Below are 27,581 nucleotides of genomic sequence, written 5' to 3' on the forward strand. Positions count from 1 at the left end.
TTAAAAGAATAAAACTGACGAAAGCATTAGAGATAATCCGTTTCCATCGATAAACCCACGTGCTGGGCTTTTGAATGAACTCAGGGAGAATAATCCACGAGCGAACGAATTCGTCGCGCGCAGGTGCTTTCGTTAAACGAGATCGCACCACACACTTGCGAGTGGATGGTAGTCTCATGGTGCTGCTCATGATGATATTATGCTTCATTACATATTTAATTACGGAATAAGCTAAAAAAGGACCGTCAAAATTCTTCATAAATAACTCATAGCAGTGGCAACCAAGCAGAAGAATGAAAAAGGCATTCATCGCTCTCTACATCAACTCCTCCTACAGAGAAATCAAAGGGCACGTCGAGTCTTAAGCTCGCCTAGTCCTTTCCTCGTTCCGCGGCGGTGGGCCGTGCGGGGAGAGGGTACCCCACGGACAGTCACCACAATTTACCTCAAGTCGCTGGTGCCGTTCATGGCGACGGTGACTCCGCCCACCCTTTGTCCGCCACCCAACTGGGACTGCTGCTGGGGCGAGGGTCCCCCCGAATTCACCACGAGGCTGTTGCCGCCCCCGACACCGCTCCTTAAACCCGCGGTCGAGTTCATGGGGGCGGGGGATTTGGGCTTGGCCGGCAACCCCCCGACTCCTCCGCCTCCCTTGCCGCCGCTCTGAGCGCCGTTGCTATAAAAGGGGAGAGGAGAGAGAAGGAACGTCAACAAATTGTACCGTCGGAAAAAGAAAGAATCCAACACGCTACATGAACTAAGTCTACATGCTTATACAAGGAAAGAAACACTTTCTGGAATCCACACAATATTTATTGTGCGCGTGAAATATACAACGTCGAAAGCGGAGACGAATGTAATGTTATACGGCTGGGCACTTCCCGATATAAAGCTGCTGATAAAGATCATACCAAGAAAGTTCGCACGAAGTGAATAAAGAATTTAATAAAGATATTTACACATGAAAGTATCCTTCCGATTTCCATTGCAAATTAAATTTTTCCCGCAGAAATGGTGTTTTCAGTCACTAATTATTTTTTATCTAAAACATTCCGGAGAAAAATGCTCTAAAACTAAAAAATGACTCGAAAAATATTACAGGAAATAAGTAATTATTTCCAATACTGATTATAAAGGCTGAGGAAATAGTTTTTAACGACAAATATTCAATTTCCTTCAAAACATGATAATTTCATTATGAGGGAAACACGAAAATAGCATTAAGTTATTTTTGTACGTGAAGAAATCAATTGAACAGTCACTGAGTGTATATGTATTGAAAGCCTGTAATTACGCCGTGGTTAACTACTCTGACACTACGTGTACATAAAGCACTATTGGGAAAGATATTTGATTGATTTAGGGTACATCTACAGAGTTAAATTATTGTTAGGCCACATTCATTCTTCCAGTTAGCGTAAAAAAATTCTTCGTATAAAAGGAGATTGCAGATATCATACATAAGTGCTTATATAATATGTGCTGCTATGTATTTTGTTTGCCTCAAAATTACGCTTAAAATTTTATAAACAAGGAGAACGTGCTAAGCCTTAGGTATCATTTAAAGATTATGCAACGTTATTAGACATACAAACAATACAATAGAACCTTTATGGCGTTGCATTTAAATATAGTAAAGAAATAAAAGGCTCATGAAAACACAAACACAACTCACTTTGATATTTCGGTGGTCCCAGCCACCTTCAACAGGGTACAAAGAGTCACTAATATTATTTAGTCTATTTAAATACTATACATATATATATATATATATATATATATATACACACACAGATTATATATATATATATATATATACACACACAGATTATATATATATATATATATACACACAGATTATATATATATATATATATATATATATATATATATATATATATATATATATATAGTATTTATAGAGAATAAACTCATTCGTATCCATTGAATGAGATAGAATTATAAGCAAGAGTTTAAAAACATTCCTTCATAGTGTAAGTTTCCCCTTAGGTTGATGAAATTTCCCCCGCCGAAGTTTCGCATACCGTCGTTCAATGGCATAAAATGTTGTCAATAGACACGATTGGATTGTAATAGTCAATAAATCAATGGAAACTGTAGCACTATAATGAAAATAATTATAATGAGGTAGAATGCGGGTGGTCCCCACTGCGAAACCTCCCTTTCCAAAAAGCGGAGTGGGCGTTCTACTTTTAATCAACTTTCACCCATTCTCCATCTGCCATAAACAATTAGCTCCCTCGCATATCCCTCTTCTTTCTCTGCTGTGAGCCCATTCAGCAAATGAAAAGAAAAAAATCTCGGGGAAAGCCGACCTATAATAACCAATCATATTTAGGCGACGGGAGAGACCCCGAAGTACGTCCGGATAATACTCCTAACCCACTTCACCCTCACGCAGCACATCCCTTAATGAGAAATCCATTTCTTCCCTCTGCTTATCACTCTCTAATGGCTGCACAGATTTGCACCTTTTTTACTAATTGTTTCAGCACTACAAAGAAAAAGCAAACTTATAAATTGCAGAATATAACGCGGCCCTTTGTGGCACTTAACTTTTTTACCAAAACTGGAAATAAATACAGTGTTTACCCGGAGATAAGACCACCTTTTCCCAAAATTTAATTTTTAAAACCAGGGAAGGCGTCTACATTTTGTCTCTCTCCATACAGAAAGGGAGCCATCAAATAAAACTAAATCCATGAGTGGCTTTTTTGACTTCAAACTTAAGTATTATGAAATGATCGGCCCATTAACTTCGTGCTTTCTTATTATTTAACTTCATTTATAATTTTTTCAAATCTATTTTAATTTATTTATATAAATTATTGGTTCATTTAATTTTTATTATTTATGCAGTTCTTTGGTACGATATAACCCCGAGCCGCCTTTGGCATTTTCAGTATGGTTCTCTGCCAGCCTAATGCCTGAAAAACAAAAATAAATGCCGATTTGAATGTATAGAATATAAGGAAAATATAGCCCATGATTTGATGGTGGTTATAGGTCCCTGAGAAGACGGGTAGAAAGTCGCGTAGTCAATTTTTTTTTGCCGGAAGGAACACGTTTAATGTAGCCAAGTCGTGAGAAGACGGGTGGAAACCGCGTAGTAAAAATTTTTCCGGAAGGAATACATACACATATAATGTAGCCAAGTCGCATCGATATCCGGATCGTATTAAATGGGCACATTTTGTAGAATTGCCAGGAAATTTCTGTATAATTTTCACTCTCTTGCTGCGATCGAAACTCGTAGGGCACTATCCACACTCCATCCCATTTATGGAAAATGTGACTGACAACTACCATCGACCACACTTTTCAGTAGAACGGCACACACTCCCGAAAGGATCCACACGTGTTGCAGTCGAGGGAGAGAGAGAATGGCGTGGGCGAGGAGGAAGAATCCAAATAGTTTGTAATTGTTTGCCAAATATTACGCACTTCTCCGCGAAGCGTCACGTCACCTTTATCGATCCTCACAAAAGGGCATTGCCCGCTCTCTTATTAAATTTGGGGAGTCCGCACCGCCCCCTGGAGATTAAGAACCCGATTAGGGAACCCGGCGAACCCTTTTCGACCAGTGGCGTGCAGGATACGATAAATGTGCCAAAGAGTGCCAGGAATTTGATATCACGTCGATCATGGAACCTCAAATCGGTTAAAGGTCAATTTTCATCGATGAAAAAAAAAACTGATAGTTCTGTTTCAGTATTTACACTGGGGAAATCACCGAATCCTTTTCAGAAATGAACTCTGTTGACGCTCCGATCCTATATTTATACATTTTTCGGAAGTTATACACCATAGGTTTACCACCCCACTACAGCGAAGACTATCATGTGTGTGGGCGTACGAACGACTCGAGAAAGGAAAACACCAGACACTGAGAGCAAGATTCCCATGGTGCTTATTGTTTCTGGAAAGAAGGGTTCTCTCACAAAATTATACACTTATTGATTTCTCTTCTCCCTCGGTGATACGAAAACAAGAAATAAATCACCAACTCAAATAAACATGAAAATGAAATGCTACGTAAAATATAAAGAGAGAAGTAATGGCATTGGCACTACAATACGCGTATTCCAAGGTGAACATCGGGACCGAGGTATTTTTTTTGGCGAAAAATTCCGTACATCATCTAAAATGATCGGGAAACAACCATAAACATATATACGGGCCGAAAATCGTTAAAACTATCAATAAAATGCAAAGAAAGCATTCGCAAAAATTAAAGCACATTCGGGATACTTCCTATTCGGGATAGAGACAGTCCGAGTAAGCATGCGATTTCAAGCAAGGCAATGATAACATGAAGAAAACTTGGCCCGACCAATGCCACCGACCCAAATTCCCCTCTTGAATATTTCTGTAGGAGCTCATTAATGCTGAACTCCAGAAGTTACGTATCTCTCTGAGAGTTTTCCCGTAAAAAGAGTACTGTTGAGAAAATTGATTTTAATACGGGAAGAACGAAACTCTCAATTCGCATTTCTCCTTTAAGCCTTAAGAAAATAACCCCTATTTTTCCGAAAAGTTTCCAACAGACAACGGCAATGGAAAATGTTGGATGATACTGAGTTAACTAGGACGGATATCTGATTTACCAAGTCGGGCTAAAAGGGTGCGGGAAGAATTGGAAACAGTCGGTCTCATGTTTTACACAGAAAGAGAAAACGGTCTCATGTTTTACAATGTATATAAAGTGGTTAACAACTTAATGAAGTCAATAAGAAAGGCAACCCTCAGCAATAAATTAATGCTTCACGTGAAGTTTATACATTATTAAGCAAATCTGGGCAAGACTGGAAAATCAAAAATACAAAATTACTCAAAATATAATTATCCATGAAAAAATCTCAAACGGATGTGAAATGCGAGCACGAGCTGTTTAATATGCTCGTACATTACTTGCCTTAAAGTATTAAAAATTTAATAATATCATTTGTTTTGTTAAACATGTAATTAAGCGCAAGGCTATTATGTTTGAAAGACTTCTCCCACCTTCGCTCAGTTCCACTTTAAAAACTCTGTTTCAAATATTGATAACAGCGCACGAAATGGTTCGACCTTATTCTGGAACCCAGAAGAAAGGGTAACCATTCAAAGCCGACCATACATGGCAAATGAGTTTTACTTCGCCCGGTAGCACAAGGGATGGAATATTTACATAAAAATTCAAATCTTACGCAATCATTTTGAACGGAGGATTCCAAACCGAATTATGTTTAACTGAATTTCAAACATTATAAACGAACTTTTGATTCCGATAAGATAATCAGAACACTAAGCATCGTATCGTAAATTGAAGAACCGTGAATATAAAAGAACGGACTCATGCAATAACTAATCAGAGCTCGTTGTTTCCTTAATTTCACAAAATATCAAGATTTCACACCTTAATTTCTGGTTTACTCGACTAACTATCTGTCCCGAACAATTATTCTATTCTACAAACATTCCATGAAACAAATTATTGACTAAATGCTTTTACATAACTAATGGTATCCGATTCTTTAACTCCTTTTTTTATAAATGCTCTGTTTTCAGTAGCACAGAAAAACTACATGTTAGTTTTAAACAACAGCTGGATCAATAAAAATCAGCAAATTAAACATATTAGATCCATATTTGTGTTTGCGTTGTAACTGAACTTAAATACCCATTATATGTCATATGAATATTGCAATAAATTCATAATAATTGGATTTACTACACGTTTATTTGACTCGTCTGTGCAATCCATTTTATTTTTTTATGAGCAATTTTTACATAATCTGTAAGTTACACATACTCCGTCTACAATGGCATAAAGGTCTACGATAATGAATATTCATTATTATTATTACATCAAATAAACTATTCAGGGCAAATTTTTGTACTGTTAAATATGTTTATGCTAAAGGAAAACAAACCAGGAATGAGTAGCCGTTTATACAAAATCATCTAATCTTACTATTACAACAGGAGGAAGTTCTTTCACGAACGAAATCATACCATTTGTAACAAGGAACAGAAAATTCACCCGTTCGTGGTATCGGAGCAAGGCCCGGTCGCGAATGTACAGAACGTGAATTGATACCTATCGTGTCTCCCCCTCCACCGTGCAGGCCGACTTTGGTGCAGCGAAGCAAGGAAACGCCAACGCTGCCCCTCATGCATTATGCATTACGACACGGGGCTCTTCGTTACGAAACGACTTGCCATTATTTCTTTCGTAAGTATTTCTCAAACTACAGCAAATTGAAATCAGACGGAAGGGGTCTAATCTACGACCGATATGCAATAGGACGGCGAATTTTCGCCGAGGAAATAACAGGTTATATTATGTGCCAATTTTTTAAAGGTGCAAAGCGCCATACTTACGTCGGATAGCAAAATATGAGTCAAAAACTACATGCAAATAATTATTTGATACTATAAACCGGTAGTTTATTTTATCTTCAACAATTTTGAAGCAATCACTACACATGGATGAGTAGGACATAGGGGGAAAATTGTTGAATTTAATTCTTGCTTTTGGAACGCGGTTTCACGCAAATTTGAATTTTCGAATTTTAAAAATAACAAATTCTGAAAATGTATCGTAATGTGAACAAACAAAAATCAAAAGCATGACACATTGAATAGAGATGTTCTAAAGCTTAACTAAGGAACTTTTGGATATATGGTCTATTAATTCAACCCCGAATGGATCACCACGGATATTTAACGGAAATTTGGGCGATGAAGTGATATAGGAGGCAGAAAATAAGGAAATTTCATTGTTTCCTGTAGTTCATTTTTACACCTGAAACGAGAACACAACGATATACAGTCGGAGAATTTTTCTCGAACTCTTTAATACTGTGGACTATAGAAACGCTCTCGATAACATGAATTGCAGTCATTTATAATTATTTACCATGTTATATTACAATAAATAATTAAAAAGCACCTGTTTGGGCTCACTATAACAAACAGAAAATCGGAAATTCGGAGCCACTATGAGCCCTGGCTATGTGTAATCATGGAAATAAAATATTAAGCCACGTGGAAAGACGTAGGGTCGACAAAATATAGTATGATGAGAAAAAGTTAAACGTAAAATTATACATAATTTCTTGGAATAGTATTCCGATTATATAAGTTCAAGAGAATTTAAGTCAGGGAAAGTATATGAAGTGGGTGTTCTTCAATTGCAACGGCTACGGAATTTATTATTACCGAGATAATAAATAGATAGATAGTCGTCTATATTTTGGGGCGAGATTGAGACTATGAAGTCTCTTCTACCACCTAACACCTAAATACGATAATACGGGGAATCGGTAACCGAATATAAAATTACTACCGCGCGGAAGGCGAGGAATCGCTAGTAATCCTGAATATTACCTTAAGTTGCTTGGGCATTAGGATTTAGCACGCTAGCTAGAGCCCCAGTCTTCTTATCCAAATATATACCCCTAATTACCATTCATCCTCCCTCTCTGGAATTCGTACTAAGGAAACCGAAGAAAAATTACCTAATTCCTTCACATAATTTTTCACCCTTTCACAGCTTAGTGACTCGAAGTAGGAGCTAACCCTTTATGCTAGTAGCTGCCCCGTGGTGCGGGAAATGTAAAAAGATAAAAGGATAAAATATACGTGACCGTCGAATATCGTTCCGACGTTCGTGCGGGAAATGAGCGACTCCAGCTGTCGATGCATCTTTACCGAAAGAACAAGGTAAATTTAACATCTTTAAACGCTTTCACTTTAATTTAATGCGGACGTATTTTAAGGGGGGTACTTTGATTTTTGAAAGTCAACTGAAAATTTTTCCAAAAATACTGTGAATAAATAATTTGAAAACTTCATGCGAAGTCAAGCTTTAGTATTCTTTTATTTGAATCTTTTTGTTCCGGACTGGAGATAATGACCTTCCAGGGAATATTTAGAAAATAATTATGCATCCCTTTATCAATCTATCTATTAAATTCGATTTCCTGCAGAAAATTCACCAGCTAGCATTTCTTGAAACCGCGACTGCTATTGTACGACCACTATTATTTCTAGCATGAGGTTAAAGAGACCTCACCCTCTGAGAGAGACACACCATGAGCAAACCATGAATCCAAGCCGGCGGCAGAAAAGGCAAAAAAATAAAGACGGCGACGGAGGCAAACCAGAGTGTATCGCTTTCAGGTGACTTTGCTCCAGTACCCTCTCTGTCCCCGATGACTTGGGTCACCTCCAAGGGACTCCTCCCGCGCCCTTTAGGGATGAAAGGAAAAGGCAGAGAAGAGGCGATTGGGGGGAGAGGGCCATGCAGAATGAGGGAAACGAGAAAGGAGGGGAAGGTCGAAGCGAGGGAAAAGCGTCACGGGCTCCGCAAACGACTCCCACTCGCCCTCCACTCCCCCTCCCAATCCTCTCCCAACCCCCGTACAAACAAACCAAGTTGCGTCACGAGGAAGCATCCCTCCTTCCGCCACGCCCACCAGCTCTAACTCACCGGACGCGGTGGATGTGACAAGTCGACGGGGCGCGGCAGACGGAAGAGTACGACGGGGGAGCGGAGTTGGGGGTAGAGAGAGAGAGACGGAGCGAAAGATGAGGGACAGAGAAAGAGACGCAAATGCTTTAAATAGTTCCGCCCAAGGGGACACCGCGCCCCCTTCCTCACCTTCAAATACGCCCACCCGGGAGGCAGAGTAGGGGGGGGATCAATCAGCGGAGCGGCGGGAAAAGCAATGAAGAAGTCGTTTACGCAAGGGAGGATTGAGCATCCGATCCCAGTGATGTCGCAAGGACTTATTGCCCCGACCGAGCTCGTGGAAAGGAGTAGTACCGGAACCGTGAAAGACCTCCTCGACCATCACGAGATCGGGACATGTAGGTACGTGTCGCACCGCCTTTGACATGTCCTTGAGATCGTTTTACCCAAATAAAAAATACGCCAAATTAAAACTTTGAAATTTATTTCTTTGAAGCTTCTCCGAAGGAAAAAAATTATTAGATTTACGACGACGGGAAAAAAATGCTGGGATCAACAGAATTAACGATGTTTTCCGGTCCATTAACTCTTGAATTTTTTTCAACAGAGGCGGAATAAATGAAATACTCCATTGAGTTCAAGATACGCACTCCAAGGTATGCAAAAAAATTGCGACGAACGGTGATCAATGTAGGTTTAACGTAGCAAATCATTCGAGATGCTTGGGAAAACAGTCCGGAGAAAAATATCCACTCATCCAAGGCAGGCATTTCTTAAAAATCATGACGAAAAATATTTTCTACGATTTACCTAGTTCGGGTTTCTTCAACCCATCTCCCCATTGGTAATCTTCATATACTAAATAACAAGAATTTTGGATGATCCCCAAAAACTATAAGGTTTCGCGAGTACGGCCTTTTGTTTTCCTTACACTATTTCCATCCCCAGTTCTTCGCACCTTCTACCTTCTTTCATGCTGTTTGAAAATACAACTATCTTCCTTCATCAATCACCTAACATTCTCTCTTTTGTCAAAGCATTATACCTCTCAATACTTCCTCTAATCATTTTTTCTACCTTCTGATTCCACCTGGCAACTTCCCCTCTTCAAAATATCTTTCATGAAAAAATCAGAAACTGTAGGATCTCCTACGCACGAGTCGATACTCCCTCGCTCACATATAATCACTGCCACGGACATCAGAGCATTGGGTATGGGAATAATAGCAGAGAAGACGGCGCACACATAAAAAAAACGAATTGGGAACAATGGTTACCTCGATTCGCTTCCCTCCGAGAGAGGGGCGAAGTGGTCGTGTTTCCCCCGAAATCACTCGACTGATCGGTGCCTCGGAAGTCGGGAATCCGTGATAGGGTACGCGTTCGCGCACATCGGCCGGAGAGCGATCACTTTCCGACGGATTGCGTGTGCGACGAGAACCACTTCGGGTTAAAGGGGGCGGAGGGTCGGGGGTAGTCGGCGGGGAGGAGGGACCACACTTCGGAGAGCGCGAGGAGGATGGGCAGGCGGGATCGATGCGGGAATGCGATTGCGGGAGGGCAGAGAGAGGGGGGACGGATGCGAGGACGCACCACCGCAAAGTTGCGCGGAATCCACGGGCGACACCCACCGGCCAGCGCGGCGGCGGTGGGCAGTCGTGTGCATCAAAAGCACATTTGCCCAGGTATTTGCAAAGCCTCAAAAAAATGAATGACTTTTATCTCAATGAGGTGATTTCACCGAAGCATCCGTTCTGCCTTCAATAGAACGCAAAACTTGCCACATACCACCCTAAACATTGAGCTATCGCATCGTGATTGGTGGGAAAGTGTTTTTCACCGCGAATACAAACGAAACAATAGACGGATGGGAGCAGGGAGGAATTTAAAAATTGGTACGCCACATTCATAACAATCTTTTCATATTTTTTTCAGAGATTGTTTATTTAAACATATTATTATTATTAAGAAATCTACCGGTTAAGGTAGGTTTTGGAGGGACACAACTGCCAAATAAATATTTTGTGACTCCTAACAAAACAAAACACAATCCAGCTACCTATTCTACATCAGGTCCCTCATCATCTCTAAGTACTTCCTTCCTCCAGTCCAGCAACCATACTGCTGCCCTTTCCTCGTTTGCCTAACATTATTCCCTCTATCACAGTCTTCAACATCCCACTGCCGATCAATACGCCCTTCATCCACTTTTCCTGCCTCCATAGGATTTCTCCCAACAAACCCCTTTCTTCGCCCACCATACCAAGTACTTCCTCATTTGTTTTATTCTCTGTCCATTTCACCTTTTCCATTCTTCTCCACACCCACATTTCAGAAGCCTCCAGTCTACGCCTATCCTCCTGCTTCGATGACCACGTTTCCGCGCCGTACATAACTACGCTTCATATAAAAGTTTTGACGAGTCTTTTATGAACATTCTCTCTCAACGTCCCTGTCATCAACTCCCCTCTCCTAGTGAAAGCGTCTGTGCCTAGCGCAATTCTTCTCCTTACGTACCTACTACTTTGACCGTGTTGGTCCAAAACACTTCCAAAATACGTAAACTATTCTACTTTCTCTCATTTTTGCCCTCCTACTTCAATGTTAAGCTTAGCCTTTTTCTTTCTAGAAAATCGCATAACCTTTGTTTTATTAATATTGATTTTCATCCCATACCTGTCACACTGAATTTCCAATTCACTCAGCAATACTTGCAACCGCTTGGCTGACTGACAAACTAAAGCTTGATCATCAGCAAACCTAACTGATTTTACGAATTCCCCGCCCACTTTCATTTCTACCTCGAGTTCTTCCCATGCCTCTTTGATCATTTCCTCTGCATACAGGTTGAACAGTAACGGTGATAATGGGCAACCCTGCCTCACACCCCTTCCTAACACTGCCCATCCGGACTCCCCGTTTCCCACCCGCACCTGAGCAGTCTGAGACATGTACAGGTTTCAGATTAGCCTCCTTTCCCTCCAATCTATTCCTATTTTCTGCAATTTACTCATTAGTTTTTCCCAATTCACTCTATCAAACGCTTTTTCGAAATCTACGAAACAGGAAAATACCTCCTGGTTGTGTTCTATATTCCTCTCGATTAATAATCTCATTACTGCAATGGCATCACGCGTACCTCTCCCCTTCCTAAACCCAAACTGATCATCCCCTAAGTAATCATTTGCCCTACTCTCTATCCTTTTGTTTATGATCCTGAGAACAACTTTAGCTGCGTGGGATATCAAACTTATCGTCCTGTAGTCCTCACATGATGTAGCCTTTACCTTTTTCGGAATAGGAACTAAAACTGATCTCACAAAGTCTTCCGGCCAGATTCCTTCTTCGTAGATACTACGAATCAGCCCATATAGAGTCTTACTCCCACATTTTCCTAAATATTTCAGGAGTTCCGCAGGAATGTTGTCTACCCCCACGGCCTTATTTGGTTTCATCTCGTTTAATGCCCTTTCTATCTCATCGTCAAGTATGACTGGACCTGACCTATCTTCATTTACGTCATTTTCCTTTTCTATGTCTAACCTTGTTGGCCTAAATACTTTTCCATAGAGTGCTTCTATATATTCCTTGCATCTCTCTTGGATCACATCTGTTTAAACTATTATCTTACCCGCCGTATCTCTGACTCTTAGCATAGATCTTCCCTTTTTACTTCCCGATAGTGATTTAACCTTGCTGTATAGCGCACCAATTTCACCCTACTTGTGCAAACATTCCATATCTTTGAACTTCGTCTTCCACCATGCTTCTTTTGCTTTACTCGTATTTGTTGCCCGTCTCAATTTATCAGTTAACTCTTGTACATCCTTCTGCTAAGCTCTGTGTTTACATTCTTCCATTGTCTTCTCTCATCTATCTTTCTGATCATCTCATGCGTAAGCCATGGTTTCCTTGTCCTTTTCCCATTTACAGTTTCTTTAGTTTATTGTTCGGCTTTCAATATACCTCTTTAGATGTATTCCCATTTTTCCTCCATAGTACTAATAACCTAATACTCCAACAGGTTTTACGAAAATCGAGTCATTATACATAAATAGGTGTACGGGAAACGATGGAAAAACGATAAGAATGAAAGAAGAGTATGATGATATGTTGTTTAATATAGATTACAAAGCCTAATGATTCTTTGGAAGCTTAGTCTCTCAGGCATGAGAATGAGCCTAAAGGAGGCTTCCGAGAGGTGCGTATGGGGAAGAAGAGTGAAAATAATTGGGACAGAGACGAAAATTGTGGATGCTGTTTGCAATATGATGGGGGAAGATGGGGGAGGTTGCCAGTAGAAATCTACAGAAAGTCCAAATAGGCAGGTAGATGCAGGAGATTTATAGAGAGGAAGTGAAATGCTGGAGGCCAAGATAGAGGGGAGAATGTTACGTAAGCGGGGAAAAAAAGACAAAGGATTTCTGGAAGGCACTCAGGCAGGTAGGAAATATGAAGAAATGAAGACGGGAAAACAATAGTTTGGGTTGAAATTGTTCCAAGACGATACCTACTAGTTCTTTTAGACAGCAAAAAACCTATCTTTAATGGTTGGACCACCTGAGATGATAATGGGAGGTGAAGGAGAAAAGGAAACGCCAACATTGAAGGGAAAAGTTAATGCATATAAGAAACGCAGCGAGGTAGACGGACGTTGAGACCTGTGATAGATGGGATGGTCATGAAAGTGTGAGGAGGGTGAAGAAGATAACAGACAGTGTGGAAAGAACACGCAGCCCGGAACATAAATATCACGAAGAATACTACCAGGAAATAAAGTGTTAACATTGAATATGCGTGTTTCCTAGCTTGATTATAATGTCTAATACGTTCCAATGACCGTGAAAATCAAGCGTCAAAACGAGTAACATGCACTTATAATGAACAGCTGGACATACAGTATGGTTAGCACTTCTTGTCATGTTGAAAAACATATTTTGGTTATTTTATATGAACTTTACCATGGAGCTTATAGCCACCTCATCCCTTGGCACATTTTATATCAAATGCCTCGGCCTGATTCTCGAAAACAAAGAGTAAGTACGAATGAACTGTTTTGATACATCTTAACGAAGGATCAAAATTTAGTATTACTTCAAAACCTTTTAAAGAATCCTAGTTTAATTAATACATCTAACGCTAGTGAGAAAATATGCATACACGGGCGGGGCATAACGACATCTTGCTTAACGTCGCTATGGCTTCCAAATCTTCAAATCCTAGGGTCGATTTCAAGAAAATTTTGTTTGCATTTTAATACTGCCAACCTCAAACCAAAAATACCATTCAAACATCCAGATTTCATTGTTGATAATATATTAACTCCGAGCTACGTGCAGCTCTGATGAAAATATCCTGTAATCAATGATGGGCGTTATGGTACAAAATTAAAAAGATTCAAATGTTTAATTTTTTTCATTAATTTTAACTTTAAAAATAAATATAAAGGGTGTCACTTATCAGAACATATCTATAATACACGAAATGCGAGACAAAGTTGCAATAAAAATAAAGAGCTAAAATTCTTAATAAACACAACTAAAACTAAAAGACAGCGCCCTGACTATTTTAAGCAAGCAGAAAAGATGAAGTGCCTCAGGCTTCCCTTCGGGAAAATTGTGAATATTCACATTTAGCCTTACCTGTGCACACATTAATTCAACTCGACTACTTTTTTCATCACGTTACAGCATCGAAAAATACCTGGAAAAAGGTGTGCTTCTAATAATCCGATTAAATATAAATTAGAGAAAAATATGAAACTGAAATTATAATACAATATTTGAGCAATCAAGGGAGAATAAATAATTTTTTTTAATTGATAAGGAGTGAATAATAACCCTGCTTGGGATATTTCCTACCAGATGCGTAATTGCACAACATTTCAGGAATGGGGAAAAACGACAAAGATCGATAAATCATTTGCCAGCAATTGATCGAACGAAAACCAATGAAAAAACATCTTGGTCTGTGGCCTCTTCTGCATTATATTTGAAAGGATTGACGGTTCTGTTACATGAGAGAGGATGAAGGGAAATGATTGATATGTTTAGTGAGAGAAGGGTGTTGTGAGGTGAGTAACTATTAAGGATTCGGGGAATGGCAAGGAGGAAAGAGCAAATATTTTAGGCATCCGAAATGAGGAAGATGGGGCAAGACGGGACAATATAGGGGGCTTTGTGTACCTTCTCGACGAGGAAACGAAGAGGCCAAATGCAAACACGCGACGTAATCGTGAGAGACCGGTGGCTGAATTTGCGAGAAAGACGAACCCCCGCCGACGAAAGGGAGACTCGTCTGATGACTCGTGTTTTGCACTGAGGAGTGACTGAGGGGAGGAGACCACTATCTCATCCTCCGCGGCCGCAAACGCAGAGTCAGACCTTTAAAAATGTTTGACACCATAATTAAAGCCTGCCCGTATCCCACAAGTCACCCGGAGGCGGGCTTCCAACGGGAAGTTGGTTGGCTTTCGCTAATGGTTTCACGGAACACCATCGACGACAGTAAACAGTGATGTTTCGCGCATGAAAACATCCACACGCAAGTGAGGAATGTGTGTGACCTAAATGACATTCAAAACAATAGCTAAATCGAATATCCGGGACACTGAAAGCCGTGAAGAATATTAGTTTTTAAGCATCGCTCTGCAATTGCATTGGCATTCATTGCCAACGGTACCGCAAACGCAAATAGCGGCGTCGGTATCGGTGGTTCCTAATCCTGTGACCTGATCATCGGTACGACGTAAAAATAAACAAATAACAGCGAATTCTCGAACCATCGACAGTTAATAAAGTTGTTATTAACACTATTTGAAACAGTTGTTGTAAATTAGGAATAACCATAGTAATGAATACTGAAACCTGAAAAAATATACATCAACATAATTACTTTGCTCTGGTAATCAAGCACTCTAAAATGTACATGTGAAGCAGGCTATAATGGCAACGCATAGACACACAGCACCAGAGGAGTGAACATTGGAGGTAATCGAAATTGAATGTATATATGCCTCAATCTTGTCTTCAAAGCTTGTACCTGAGGATGATGCATGAGCATTGAAAAGGGTTTTAAGAAATAAATAGCAGTGGTAAATTAAAAAAAATATTCTTTTTCATAATGGTTTACTCCCAAAAATTATAACCTGCTATTATTTTACATACCCAACGGAGGGCATGAGGAGAAAGATGTTTTTTGAAAAGAACTACAAACAATAGAACATAACAGAAGACTATTTTTAGGACACAACAAAATCCCATACCAGGACAACAGAAGGAAATGAAGAACGGCTGAGGAAGTTCAAGACGGAAACATATTAAGCAAACGACGGAGATGTAATTGCAGGGGATTCAGAAGAAAGATATAGAAATAGTTGAGAAAGGAATGGAGGCCTGGTACACAACGATCAGCACCTGCCGACGATGATTTAAGCGAAAAAAATAGGGTGTTTCCTGATCCAGCGAAGCCTCCTCCCACCTTTCCCTTAACCGCGAACACTGTTGTGCCTACCGACAGAACGCACAGCGAGAAATACGCCTTTCACACCGGATACACCGGCTCAGTGAAGCGGCCGCTCTACAGCCACTCGAACCATTCGATCGATGATAAAGATTCCGGGAACTACTACTCGTAATGAATAGGCGGGGTGCACGGAAAAGTGATGTCGGCAGTTGGGTAACGAGGCAATAACCTCCAGGCGGACGCAGGGCGAAGGAAGAGATGACGACGATGAGCCGACTGACCTTTTTTTCCGAGGGCGGGTAGTGAGAGGAAGAGCAAGAGATGTGACCACTTCAACATCAACAAACTTTCGCCCGCACGTCCGGAAGTGACAGGTGACGCCCGGGGTAAACGGCCGAGGTGAGCGGGAGGTCGGGTTGGGCTGGGTGGGACGGGTGGGAATGGGGGCGTGATACACGAGAGTGAAGGGGTGACTGGAAAGGAGAGGAGCAGAGAATTAGGAGATGGAGAAATTTCGGGAAAGAGAGAGAGTGACGAAGAAACGGGAGGTGAAAATAGAAGGTCACCTTGTCGGAATTCCCTACAACACGTGTGAAGAACACGTTTTCAGTCTCCGGACGAAAAAAATGCTTTTTGTAACGAGGAAACATCTTTTAGAATTCACAATCCCAGAGGTTGCCTTGCGACAAAAATTACCCAGCAAAGAGTAAGTGACAGGGCATGACTCTTGGAGAGCTTACCAGTACATCACATGACGTTTTATGCATCATAATCAAACTAAATGCGACTGGGTTCCTCGACTAAAATTATTGTTCACTTAATAGGTCACAATAACGGCCGGATTCGGGAATCATTTTCAATAAATTGTGACTAAGTAAAATATAATATATTAACAAAGTAAATTGACTGCATTGCAATACATATAATATTTATATTAATTCTAAAATCAATTATACATTCATTTCATATTATTGAATTGATTAGTATTCTGCGGTTTAAGGTAGGTTTTGGATTAATGAACATTGCTACATTCCTTAGTTAAGCATAGCAAGACCTGACACCATAAACTACACAAACCGTTCTTCAATACCGCATCCTTTCTACCTCCTTTCGTTCCATCCAACACGCCTATTTTTTCCTGCCTCTAACTCTCCCGCTTAACGTTCTTCCTCCTATCAAAATCCTCAACATTCCATCGCCAATCATAACACTCCGCACCTATCGTTCATGCCTCATTTAGACATCTCCAAACAACCGTATATTCTCCCCAACCATGCCTCGTACTATTTGTCTGGTTTTTCTTTCCGTCCATTTTACCTTTTCGATCATGCCCCACGCCGACATCTAAAAAGACCGCAATCTACTTCTATCATGTATCGGAGGCTGTTGAGATGTGAACGTATGATGACGCAAATGATGTAGGCGTTATTTGCGCAGCAAAAAAGTGATGTAACAAGAATACTCATGCCGAGTCAAATACTATATGACGCCGTTTTCCTTCAGCTGTATACTTTTTATACGGTGCGCTGCTGGGAGACACCTCATGCCTTCTCTAACGCGTGATTGAGATATACGTACTTGTAGAGTGATCCACGGTTTATGCATGCGGCAAAAAGTCAGAAAAAACTTCATAATATTTTCATTATTTTTAAGGAAAATCATTTAGGTTCTACATGGCACTCGAAAGCTACAAAAGAAGAGAACCACTGACTCCACGGCAATGTTGTCCGGCTTTGCCTGTTTGTCTGCCCTGAAGTAGAGTCACATTGTTAAACCGTACAAGTAAAACACCATTAAATCATGTGCCCAAGGATTACCTTTGTATTTTCTGCAACTCTTCGTGAGCAATTTATTGGGTACATAAATCAATAATGGTCAAAGAAGAGTGAATGCATATTTTTCAAATGTTTTACTACTGAAGAAAAGTCTAAAAAGGCATTTAAATAATATCATAGGATTGTAGGGGATATCTAGAACAAAGAAAACATACCCAAGTCACAATGACGTAATTCCAAACTAATAGAGCTCAAGATATTTTCCAAGAAAAACTTAATTTGCAATAATGATAACGTACAAAGTTAGATGGGGCAGACAGGAAATTGAATTGTCGAAACCTAAAATTATGGCTGCATTACGCATATTTAATGCGAAACTTTTCCTTGCGCAAAGACCCTCTCGTGTTCTATGGCATAAAAAATATCAAATTATGAAACAGTATGCTTCTTGAGGCCGGTTTAGGAATATTATTATCTCTGAAATGTGATACGATTGATGAGGATTGATTTTACTCACAATCATTTATAACATAGCAAATTTACACACATTCAAATTTCCATATTTCACGACAAATATCGTGTCACTACAACGTTGAACGTTTGTCCAACAAGTATTAACCCTATTACACGAATGTATTTCCCGATAGCTAAATACCAACAGTTCTAGTCACACAGACGCCTTGTAAGCAGTCCAGGCAAATACCACAACAACTTCCGTAAAATCTTATCTTCATGATAATTACATTCCCGTTCAGACCGGCTGCACGAGCTGCGCGCTATTGTCTGTAAATGTTACCCCTTGGTGTTTCTTATCAAACGAAGTTGATCGTAAAACTACTAGCCATTCGGAGATAGACACAGAGCCTTGTGGCCAACTTGCGGAGCAGCGAAAATTTTTTTAACAACTCGAAACCCTTTACGAGGCTTAATGGCAGGTCCAACTAAATTTGAGATGGACTCTAGATGCTGGCTACGTATAGTACACTCACATGTCAATTCGTCTTTTACGCAACTTCAGCTGATAAGTGATGGCCTTGGGAACACAGATAGAGCACACAAGCAGCATGGACTATATTGACAACATCAGCGAAAGAACTAGATGTGTCGAAAAAAAGCAACTGTTCAACATTGCTTCCCTTCCAACCCAGCCTAGTAGTTGGATGTGTTTCGCGACCTTCTTTGATTTTACATTCGGCTCAAGTTTTCTTTTGTCAACTTCGGCTTCATGTCCTAAGTATATCATTCAATACTGAAGGCATGGGATCCTATTAACTGGTATTGGTAACACTTAGTACGTGCCGCTGGAATACCTAATTTGGAACAAATAAATCCCCTCATTTGATTGGTGGATCCGTAGCCAAAGCAAACCAAACCAAACGAATGCGTGACAACACAATTTAACAAACTTTAGTGCCGTATGTATGAATGAAACCGAAGGTAACCTACTAACTACGAAGCGTCCTAACATAAACAGCGCATTTTTCCCTTCACAATCTATATTTCACTTCAAAAGAGCTAGAAACCAGGAACCTACTTCTCCAAGCTACAAATCAAATAATGAGTCCTTTTAACTCACTCGTGCAAGTCTCCTTACACAGATAAGTATGTCCAAAAATTATCACGTCTGCTTTTCGGAGAAGGTAATGGCTTTGAATACTTCATCTACATTTACAATTGTTTACAGAGGGCTTCTAAATCGACAAGTAGGTTAGAGGAACGGACCACTCTCTGAGTTCATATAAAATTCTCCTCACCGGAAGGAGGACGGGCTCAGATGCGCAACTGGGGAGCCACGAGCCCACGGGGCGACTACGTCCGAGACCCCATCTTCCCACGGTCCGCCATAAACCCCCGTCGCTCCACCCTCCCTCCCCGTGTTCTTAAGACCCCGGCCTCAAGACGACCACAAGCCGATCCGTCCATTGCACAACTGCGCACTCACTGGATACCCGTTCGCCATGTTACCTCCGCCGCCTTCGCATATCTCAGACTGGTAGGGGAGGACGAGCGCTCCCGTTGGCCGCCACATCTCTTTCCCGGGAGACTTCCCTCCGATCGGAAACGACTGACGCCTGGCTGCACAGCGGATTTGCGCCAGGAAATGGAAAAAAAATTAATGAAAGAGAGATGAAGGTGGGCGCGGATCCGCGGTCGCCTATCCATTAGCTCAAGAGCGAAGCATTGATCCAATTTATTGGTATTCCACCTATTTCAAGGCAGGTTTTGGATGATTTCCGAACTAGTATTCACCTCTAAAGTATTGTGAGAACATCCTCTTTCTTTTGCGTACATTATTTATTGCTTCCTAACTTCCATCTGCCTTCAGACTGTCTTAAAAGCCTACTCCATTTCTTCCTCCAACCCCCATACCCAACTTCTCCCGTTTATCACGGCCTTCAAGATATATCTACCTTCCAAAATACACTCCATTCACTTTCTCGGCATTTTACCGATTTCCACCAGTAACTACCTCTCTTCGCCCACCCCATTTAAAACCTCAGCGTGTCTTTTCCGTCCAATTTATTTTCTCCTGTCTCCGCCGAACCCACATCACAAAAGAACACAACACAAAAGACTTCATTCCCTTGCCTCAAAGAATAGGTCTCACAGAGGGACTAAATAAAAGGTGACGGCTGACGTCTGAGGCGGGAAAAAAGGTCTATGATTGCTTCTCTCGATACGCATGTTGCAGTGTATTCAGGATACCAAGATCCCCCCCCACAGGTAAGGTTGAACATGATGACATATGGACAAAGTTTCGATATTTATTTCATTAACCTCATCGATATGAATAATTCTGAGAAAACTACAAGTCTACGGTCGATAATGATTGTCGTTAAGACGATATAGACCCGCGGCCATTAACCATTAGGACTTCAAGGACCAGTAAATCGTAATTTTGTATCCCGCGGACCACTAACTTGATTTTTTATAGCAAGGTACAATACATCCATAAAATAATTGGCATGAAGGTTCAACTTTATTCGCATGAAATGCTAATTAGACTATTTGAACTACAAAAACTTTATTAAGTTTGATCAAGTGTGACAATATTATTATATGATATCTGTTGCCGTAAATTTGGAATTACTGCGCGGAAAACCAAAATTTGTTCGCGGATCAGCAGTGGTCCACGAACCGCCAGCAGGAAACTGCTCATAAAATTTACATAGTCGATTATTATTATCAATAATCTACCGGCTGAAGTAGGTTTTTAATGTAGACAAGCTACCAGAAGGTACAGCGACAATTCCATTTTGTCTCCCAATAAACCAACCCAACATCCAACCTTGCAATTATCCCCTCTTCAATTCAGCATACTTACTTCCTCCCTTCATTCCGGCCAAAATTCCTATCCTGCCCCTTCCTCGCTTGCATAACATTCTCACAGTTAACGAAGGCTTCAACATCCCATTTGCCAATCAAAACATATACGATATAATCGAAAACACTCGATATGTATGACATCATTCGAAATACTCGTAACTTAACCACCATTTTATGCTTCGTCAGCACTTCGGTATACATTTTAAAACGACGATGGGTATCGGAAAATAATGACCTTTGCACAGCCGTCCTTAACGCACCCTAAATGAGCCAGCCAAATTCACGGGGTTAGGGAAGGGTCTTTACTGTCGAAAATAATCCATTACCTCTAGACGTTACCACTACCATTACAGACTGATTTCGACAAACGAGACAGACTCATCTCGTAATATTACAAAATGTAGTCACCTACGTCACGAGAAATTTACAAAACTTTAAATACATGGAGCAGCAGTTACTTCACGGCGCTGCATGTCTCCTGTAAAAATTCCGAATCGGGAATATCGCCCCTTTCCGATTTTAACTAACATTTCTCTCAGTGAAAAAAGCATTAAACATTTCAACAAAATATGCGGTTTCTAAAAAAATTGTTAAAATAATGAAAGCAACAATATGTATTCGTATCCTCATTGTATAGCCACCGCAAGCCAAAAATATAAGGCGTGAACTGATTGAGACATGAGCTGCGCAAGGAATTGCAATAATCTCTTGAGACACTCAACTCATTAGATAAAAAAATACACAATTTCACGATAAACTGATATTCTCAATCCCGAGCATCCTAGGTTTCCTAGAAGCAGGCACTCTTTCTCATATGCTACTCGACCACATTTTATCTCGGGCTCCATGAGATACTGTCTTAGAAATGGGAGCCTACCGATTCCTCTTCTATAACTCCACCACAAAAATACTGCGTCAACTAATTACATGTGGATATAATGTTTTCTACTTTCATTCGCCTTTTTAAAAGAAAAAATTTTCAAGAAATTAATCAATTATTGTAAATTACACAATTTTAAACGATGAGATAAGTTTATTCAGATGCATGTTACCATCACAAAACAGAAATATTACTCCATGCGCAATGTGCGATTACCTAACGGAAGGGTTCACCCTAAACTGACCTAAAACGGCCTTGACCAACCGAATTCCCACATTCCCGCGAGTACCTGCAGGGCAAGGCATTTTTCTATGCTGTATCCAATAGCATAAATCCTTCACCAAGACTTAAGACGGTAGAACTGATAAAGGAAGGGTTGTGATTTTTCACCGCATTTCTCGCTATCCTACAGGCAATAAATCTACGCATGATTGCCGACCTTCAATATTCCATGAACGCTTTCTTCAAAATGTACGAGTAAATGGGTGACTATATTCGTACGTTTACTGGAATTTGAAATTCGACGATCTTTTCTGCCTACGTAGGGAAATTCTTGCCGACAAATAACTACGTGCCCAGAGCAAAGTAATTTGGTCATACTGGGCGATAGTCCGCATCCAAACGCAGGGGAAAAATCATTAAATAACTCCTCCTTGAAGTTTCACTGGAAACCAATTAACAATTTCGACCTCAGGAGAGAATATCGCAGAGAGCGTATTTACTCAAAGGGAAATTGGCGCCTGAACTTCCGCTAAGGTCAAGTTCAAGGTCTCTCCCCTCCCTTCTGAAACGCTGACAAGGTCGTTCGGAGAATGTAACTTTCACACTGAGACTGACAAGAAGTGCGGATATGGGAGGAGTGAGATTAACGAAGGAACCTCATCTCATACATGGCAGTATATAACCCTACGCGAAAAGAGCCAATTAGCAAGCCCACCGTACATACGAAGAGAGGGAAACGCCTTCATTTTGGTGCTTATGACACCATGTCGTACACGTAATAACCCTTGATAATAGGGAGGTGCAATTTGGACCGAAACAACTTGAGCTGTTTCGGTCCAACTATCTACCACCGCTCCCGAAGATATCATGGAGACATCAGGATCACTCGCAACCAGTCTCAAAATTGAACACAGTCCCAGAAAATATGTCATTTAATTCTGAAGATTTAACAGGTAGTGTTAATCCTAATAAGCATTTGACTGACAACTGCGTTTCCTCCCCAAGAAGTTATGTTAGAACTCGAGCCATTAAACACTTGCCAGCACGAAAATACTCCTCACGTACTCCTACGTGCCCTACCATAACCTACATGGAGGATGACAACCTGCGACTATTTTATAGGACGTTTACATGATTCTATCAAGTGGGAAGTTAACAGCCGTTGCTGCAACTTTTTACTCATGACTAATGTGGTGGTGTCTTCCGCGCCAATTTTCGCACACGTTTTCTACGCTTGATAATTTGAACAATCACGGGAAGGAGGAGAAGACAAGTTTCAATTCTCATTTTAAAAAATGCGCCATTTTAAATTCGCATAACCACAAAAACGTATCTTTCTTCTAATTATATATATTTCCCTCAGCTATGACTTGTGTTCATCATAAAATATAATCCCGGAATTAAGAATATTTTTAACACAAGTTTACTAATCATCAATTCTGAGCTCCGGATAACTCCGTCATTAAATAATCTAGCACCCTGACTTACCATAAATTATTCTTCAACTTTGCATAATACACAACGGAAATATGGGGGGCACGAAGTCAATGGCAGTTCAAGGAATGTTTAATGCCATGAAGGGTATTTATTACCGTGTTTCGTGGAGCATACGGTAGATCTGTAAAAATTCCTAGTTTGCGAGGAGATCACAAAGCCGAACTTCACAAGAAGACTGCCAGTTAACAACAAGTTCTTACCGCGGAATGGAGGTTATGAACGGCCTCTGAAAATTATTACACACCTATCCGTACTTCCAAGGTCCCTGCGCACAGCGTATCTCTCCATTCTCAAACTTTCGCACTTTCAACTAAATTAATTTTCACCAAAATCCTTTTTCACTCCCTTCGGAAACATTGGCCCTTTATCAAACCCTTAACAACTCATTATCTACTCGATTCAATTTTTCTTCCATAAATCTCCCTTATAACGATGCCTCGCTAACACTTCGTCACCATCTCTTATTTTGCACATCCTTCTCCAAACCAGAATGTACACAAATTATACTTTTATGCATGGCATATTATTATTTTTACATGAACTCATGCAAACTTTTAGGCCACTGGTCTCGCAATATATTCTCTGCTTACCCATTTCATAACCAAGCTTTTATTTTAAATGACCGTATTTCTCTCTCAATACAGAAAAGATCATTTGCATACATATTGAAAACAGGAAACCAACACATTTTGGAGAGATATTACATAGAAGAGTCACTGGGCCAGACCGGAGATCAAGTGACTCTAAAACAGTTTTAGCCTTCAATGGTGAATTTTTTCTCCATACTTACTTGGGGGCATAGAATAGCAGCGTATAGTATCATCCAAAACTCCAGAAAAACATCAAAATTCCCATGAAAAAATATTGATCGGTGTTCTTATAACCTTCGACAAGATTAGAAATTTCGAATGAACTTGAGCGAAATGCTTAGATGAACATGCCCGCAAACATAAATAAATTTCTAAAATGCATGAGATTGAAAAAACAAATCATATGGAGCAATGAGGCAAAATTCTCCATGGATATTAGTGCATCGTGAAACTTGTATCAAACTATAATCAACAAGACTAAAACTTCAATAGGAAGTTTACTTTTAAACAATTTAACTCAAAAGAGGCCTGCAGCTAATTCATTTCCTCCTTCACTTGAGAAATGCGACGTGTACTGAAGTCTCACGAACAAAACTATGATTACATTTAAGCAGGCGTCACTTCCAGCGACCAGACGAGTCAACTCAAAGTTCTTAGAAATTATTCCTTCAACTATTAAGTGATGTTAAAGGCTGCTGCATGGCTTCCGGGTTTCCATCGAGTTGGTTGCTCTCTCCTGACAACAGTTTCTCCTGTATCCTGGCTGGCGTCTTCAGGTCACTTTGACCTGAAGGCGCCTGCTAGAATGCAGAAGAAACTGTGGTCAAGAGAGAACAAAGCAGTGGAAACCCGAAAGCTCTTCAGTCTTCATCATCCATGCGCCGCGAAAGCCTTCACGATAACTTTATTAATTGACATTTTAAATTCAATACACAGGTATGTGTCAAATAATATTGAAACAAAAGTTTCATAACGAAGAATTATTAAATATATAACATTTTCTTAGGTGTCACAAAAACATCTTGCACCTAAACCCCACGCTTAATGCAAGGACAAGGCTAGGCCAGGTTCTCACGCCCCCATCCCCAAGCATGGCCACCTGAACCAAGTTTCTGTATCCGAACTCGGGCCTAGGGGCGAAGAAATCGCATTCCACCATCGTTCCAATACTTCCATTTAAAAAGTTTTGTTCCCTTTTTCATTGCCGTATTAGGAGTTCCCATTCGAGGAGTCCCGAAGCCAAGGTACGCGTCACGGACAGCATCTTTCGACGCTCCCCTTGTCGCGAACTCAAGGAAAAGCGGCCGGTCATTAAAGAAATAGTCCGTTGTATAAAATGTTTTCGGACAATACTGCGCTAAGGTCCGATGCGGAAATTAATTAGAAACAAGCACCTAATTCCTTGAAGACTAGCGGATCCAACCTCACTTGGATCAAATTAAGGTGACGATTACGACGCCATGGCAAAACAATAATCATAGGTCTGTAGGGGGCGTTCCTTTTGTTCTAAGGGGCCAACACCCGATTTAAGGCTAATTTAAGACGAAGGAAGTAATACATTGCCCTGTCTTGTGTAAATTAGAGGACGCGTGTCTAGCAGCCTCTTCCTCATGAGGAACATTACCGGTCGCAACAGAAAAATATTTCCACTCTGACACATCAGAGCAATACCTAAACCAATTATTTTTCCGGTGGAAGAGGAAAATCAAACCGTAGACTGAAGGTGATACAGCGTTTGGCTTCCATTATTCAAGCTCTGGGCCCTGGAATGATAACGCACACCCAGCTAACCCGTTATCTCACTCTCCTTTAAATGAAACATGTTCCAAACCTGGATAGATTGACATTTTCACAACAGCGATGCTGTGTACATTTTTAAAAACCGAATCTAGGATATAAAGATTCGGCGAGAAACTCTAAATTCAGGCGAGCGTAAGTCAACGATAAAAATGAGAAAATTGGTCTTCTAATGCGATTTTCGAAAAAAATAATAGCTGAATAAGCATATGCCGTATATTTTACGTGTCTGCAAAGGAATGCCTACTTATCCGCACGAAACGAACGATTTTCCTCGCTGTGGCACGCAACACCAACGGAGGGTCACGCTCCACAGTTCCGGAAGTCGCTGACGTGAGGCGCTCCTAATTAAAATGAGTTCGAACTTGCGTTAGAGTGAAAAGACGGGAAATGAAGAAAAGCAAGCCCACCCACAGAAAAACACGTGTAAGAATTGAGAAACAAAACTTCTGGACCGAATAGCTAAAGTAATTTGTTCCACAGTCAAGGAAGGAGGCAACATAATTCAGAATTCTACATTTTTGTTTGGGTTGGGAGTTCATATCACATCACAATCTATTACTTGAGCTCAACAATGCAAATGGTATTTATGTCTTCCCCGATATTTTAAGAAATCGCCGGGAAAATGACATAAAACAATCCCCATGTAATGCATAAATATAACAAGTTTAATACACAAGAAGCTCTGGTAGCTCAGTTATGTATAGCTAGCAAGGAAAAAATCACTCGGGCAATGACCGAGCTACATTTAGGAGGGTTATAAGTAAACATTTTAACATTATGACAGAGGGTATCAGTTCAGATAAACAGTTCCAGGGTTGATATAAAGGAAGGAATCGCTAATAAGGAGAGGATATAGCACTTTTCCACTAAATTAAACTTTATCGTACGGCGCAGGTTTTGACTCACATAGCCACCATCAGGTACAAGACTAAGATACAAGACATCTACTCAATACGATATACTACTCGTATATGACCAAAAGGGGTGAAAGGGGAGAGAAAAAAAGGGTAGGGGGTGGAGGACCCTACCGCCATCCCCTTTCCGTGTTTTCTCCCCCCTCTTTTGGTTATATATTCAGTAGATTTCTTGTATCTATTTCTTGTACCATGATGATGGTTATGTGAATCGAAACGAGCGTCGTATATTAACGTTTTATTTTGTAGAAAAGAGCTTATACTTACCTGATCAGAGGGTACCATTCCATTAGACATTTAACTCAGTCATATAAAAATGAAAGTTACTCGCAATAGCTTACACCAATCGTACGTCTCTTCTTTCTTTAAAAATAAATTACATTAAGACATAACACCTAATGACGAATATCCAGATTTTTTGATGGAACGGAAGGTTCATTTTCAAGGCCACGCTTTCAGGATTCAGATGGCATTCAAGTCTGCCTTTTCTTGGTTTGTCGACCAAAAAACATTACATATTGTTTGACGAAAAATCCAAATTCAACCTGCATATAAACACATCTCAGAGCACAAGTACGGGCTTAATTTGTCATTATATCTAACGAGTTCACGAAGTGACACCAAGTCATG

General features: G+C 40.4%; 1 protein-coding gene across 3 annotated transcripts in view; it reads right to left on the minus strand.

The window, feature by feature from the left end:
* Positions 1 to 27,581, minus strand: part of LOC139692609 (WD repeat-containing protein 47) — a 467,176-nt gene that overhangs the window by 138,600 nt on the left and 300,995 nt on the right. For all 3 annotated transcript variants that reach the window (XM_071590895.1, XM_071590896.1, XM_071590899.1), the window contains one exon: positions 446 to 676. In XM_071590895.1, coding sequence (XP_071446996.1) covers positions 446 to 676 — 231 coding nt within the window. The remainder of the gene's footprint in view (positions 1 to 445; positions 677 to 27,581) is intronic.

This window comes from Hetaerina americana, unplaced genomic scaffold, assembly GCF_022747635.1.
Source record: "Hetaerina americana unplaced genomic scaffold, ioHetAmer1.1.p SCAF_4, whole genome shotgun sequence".
Lineage (NCBI taxonomy): Eukaryota > Metazoa > Arthropoda > Insecta > Odonata > Calopterygidae > Hetaerina > Hetaerina americana.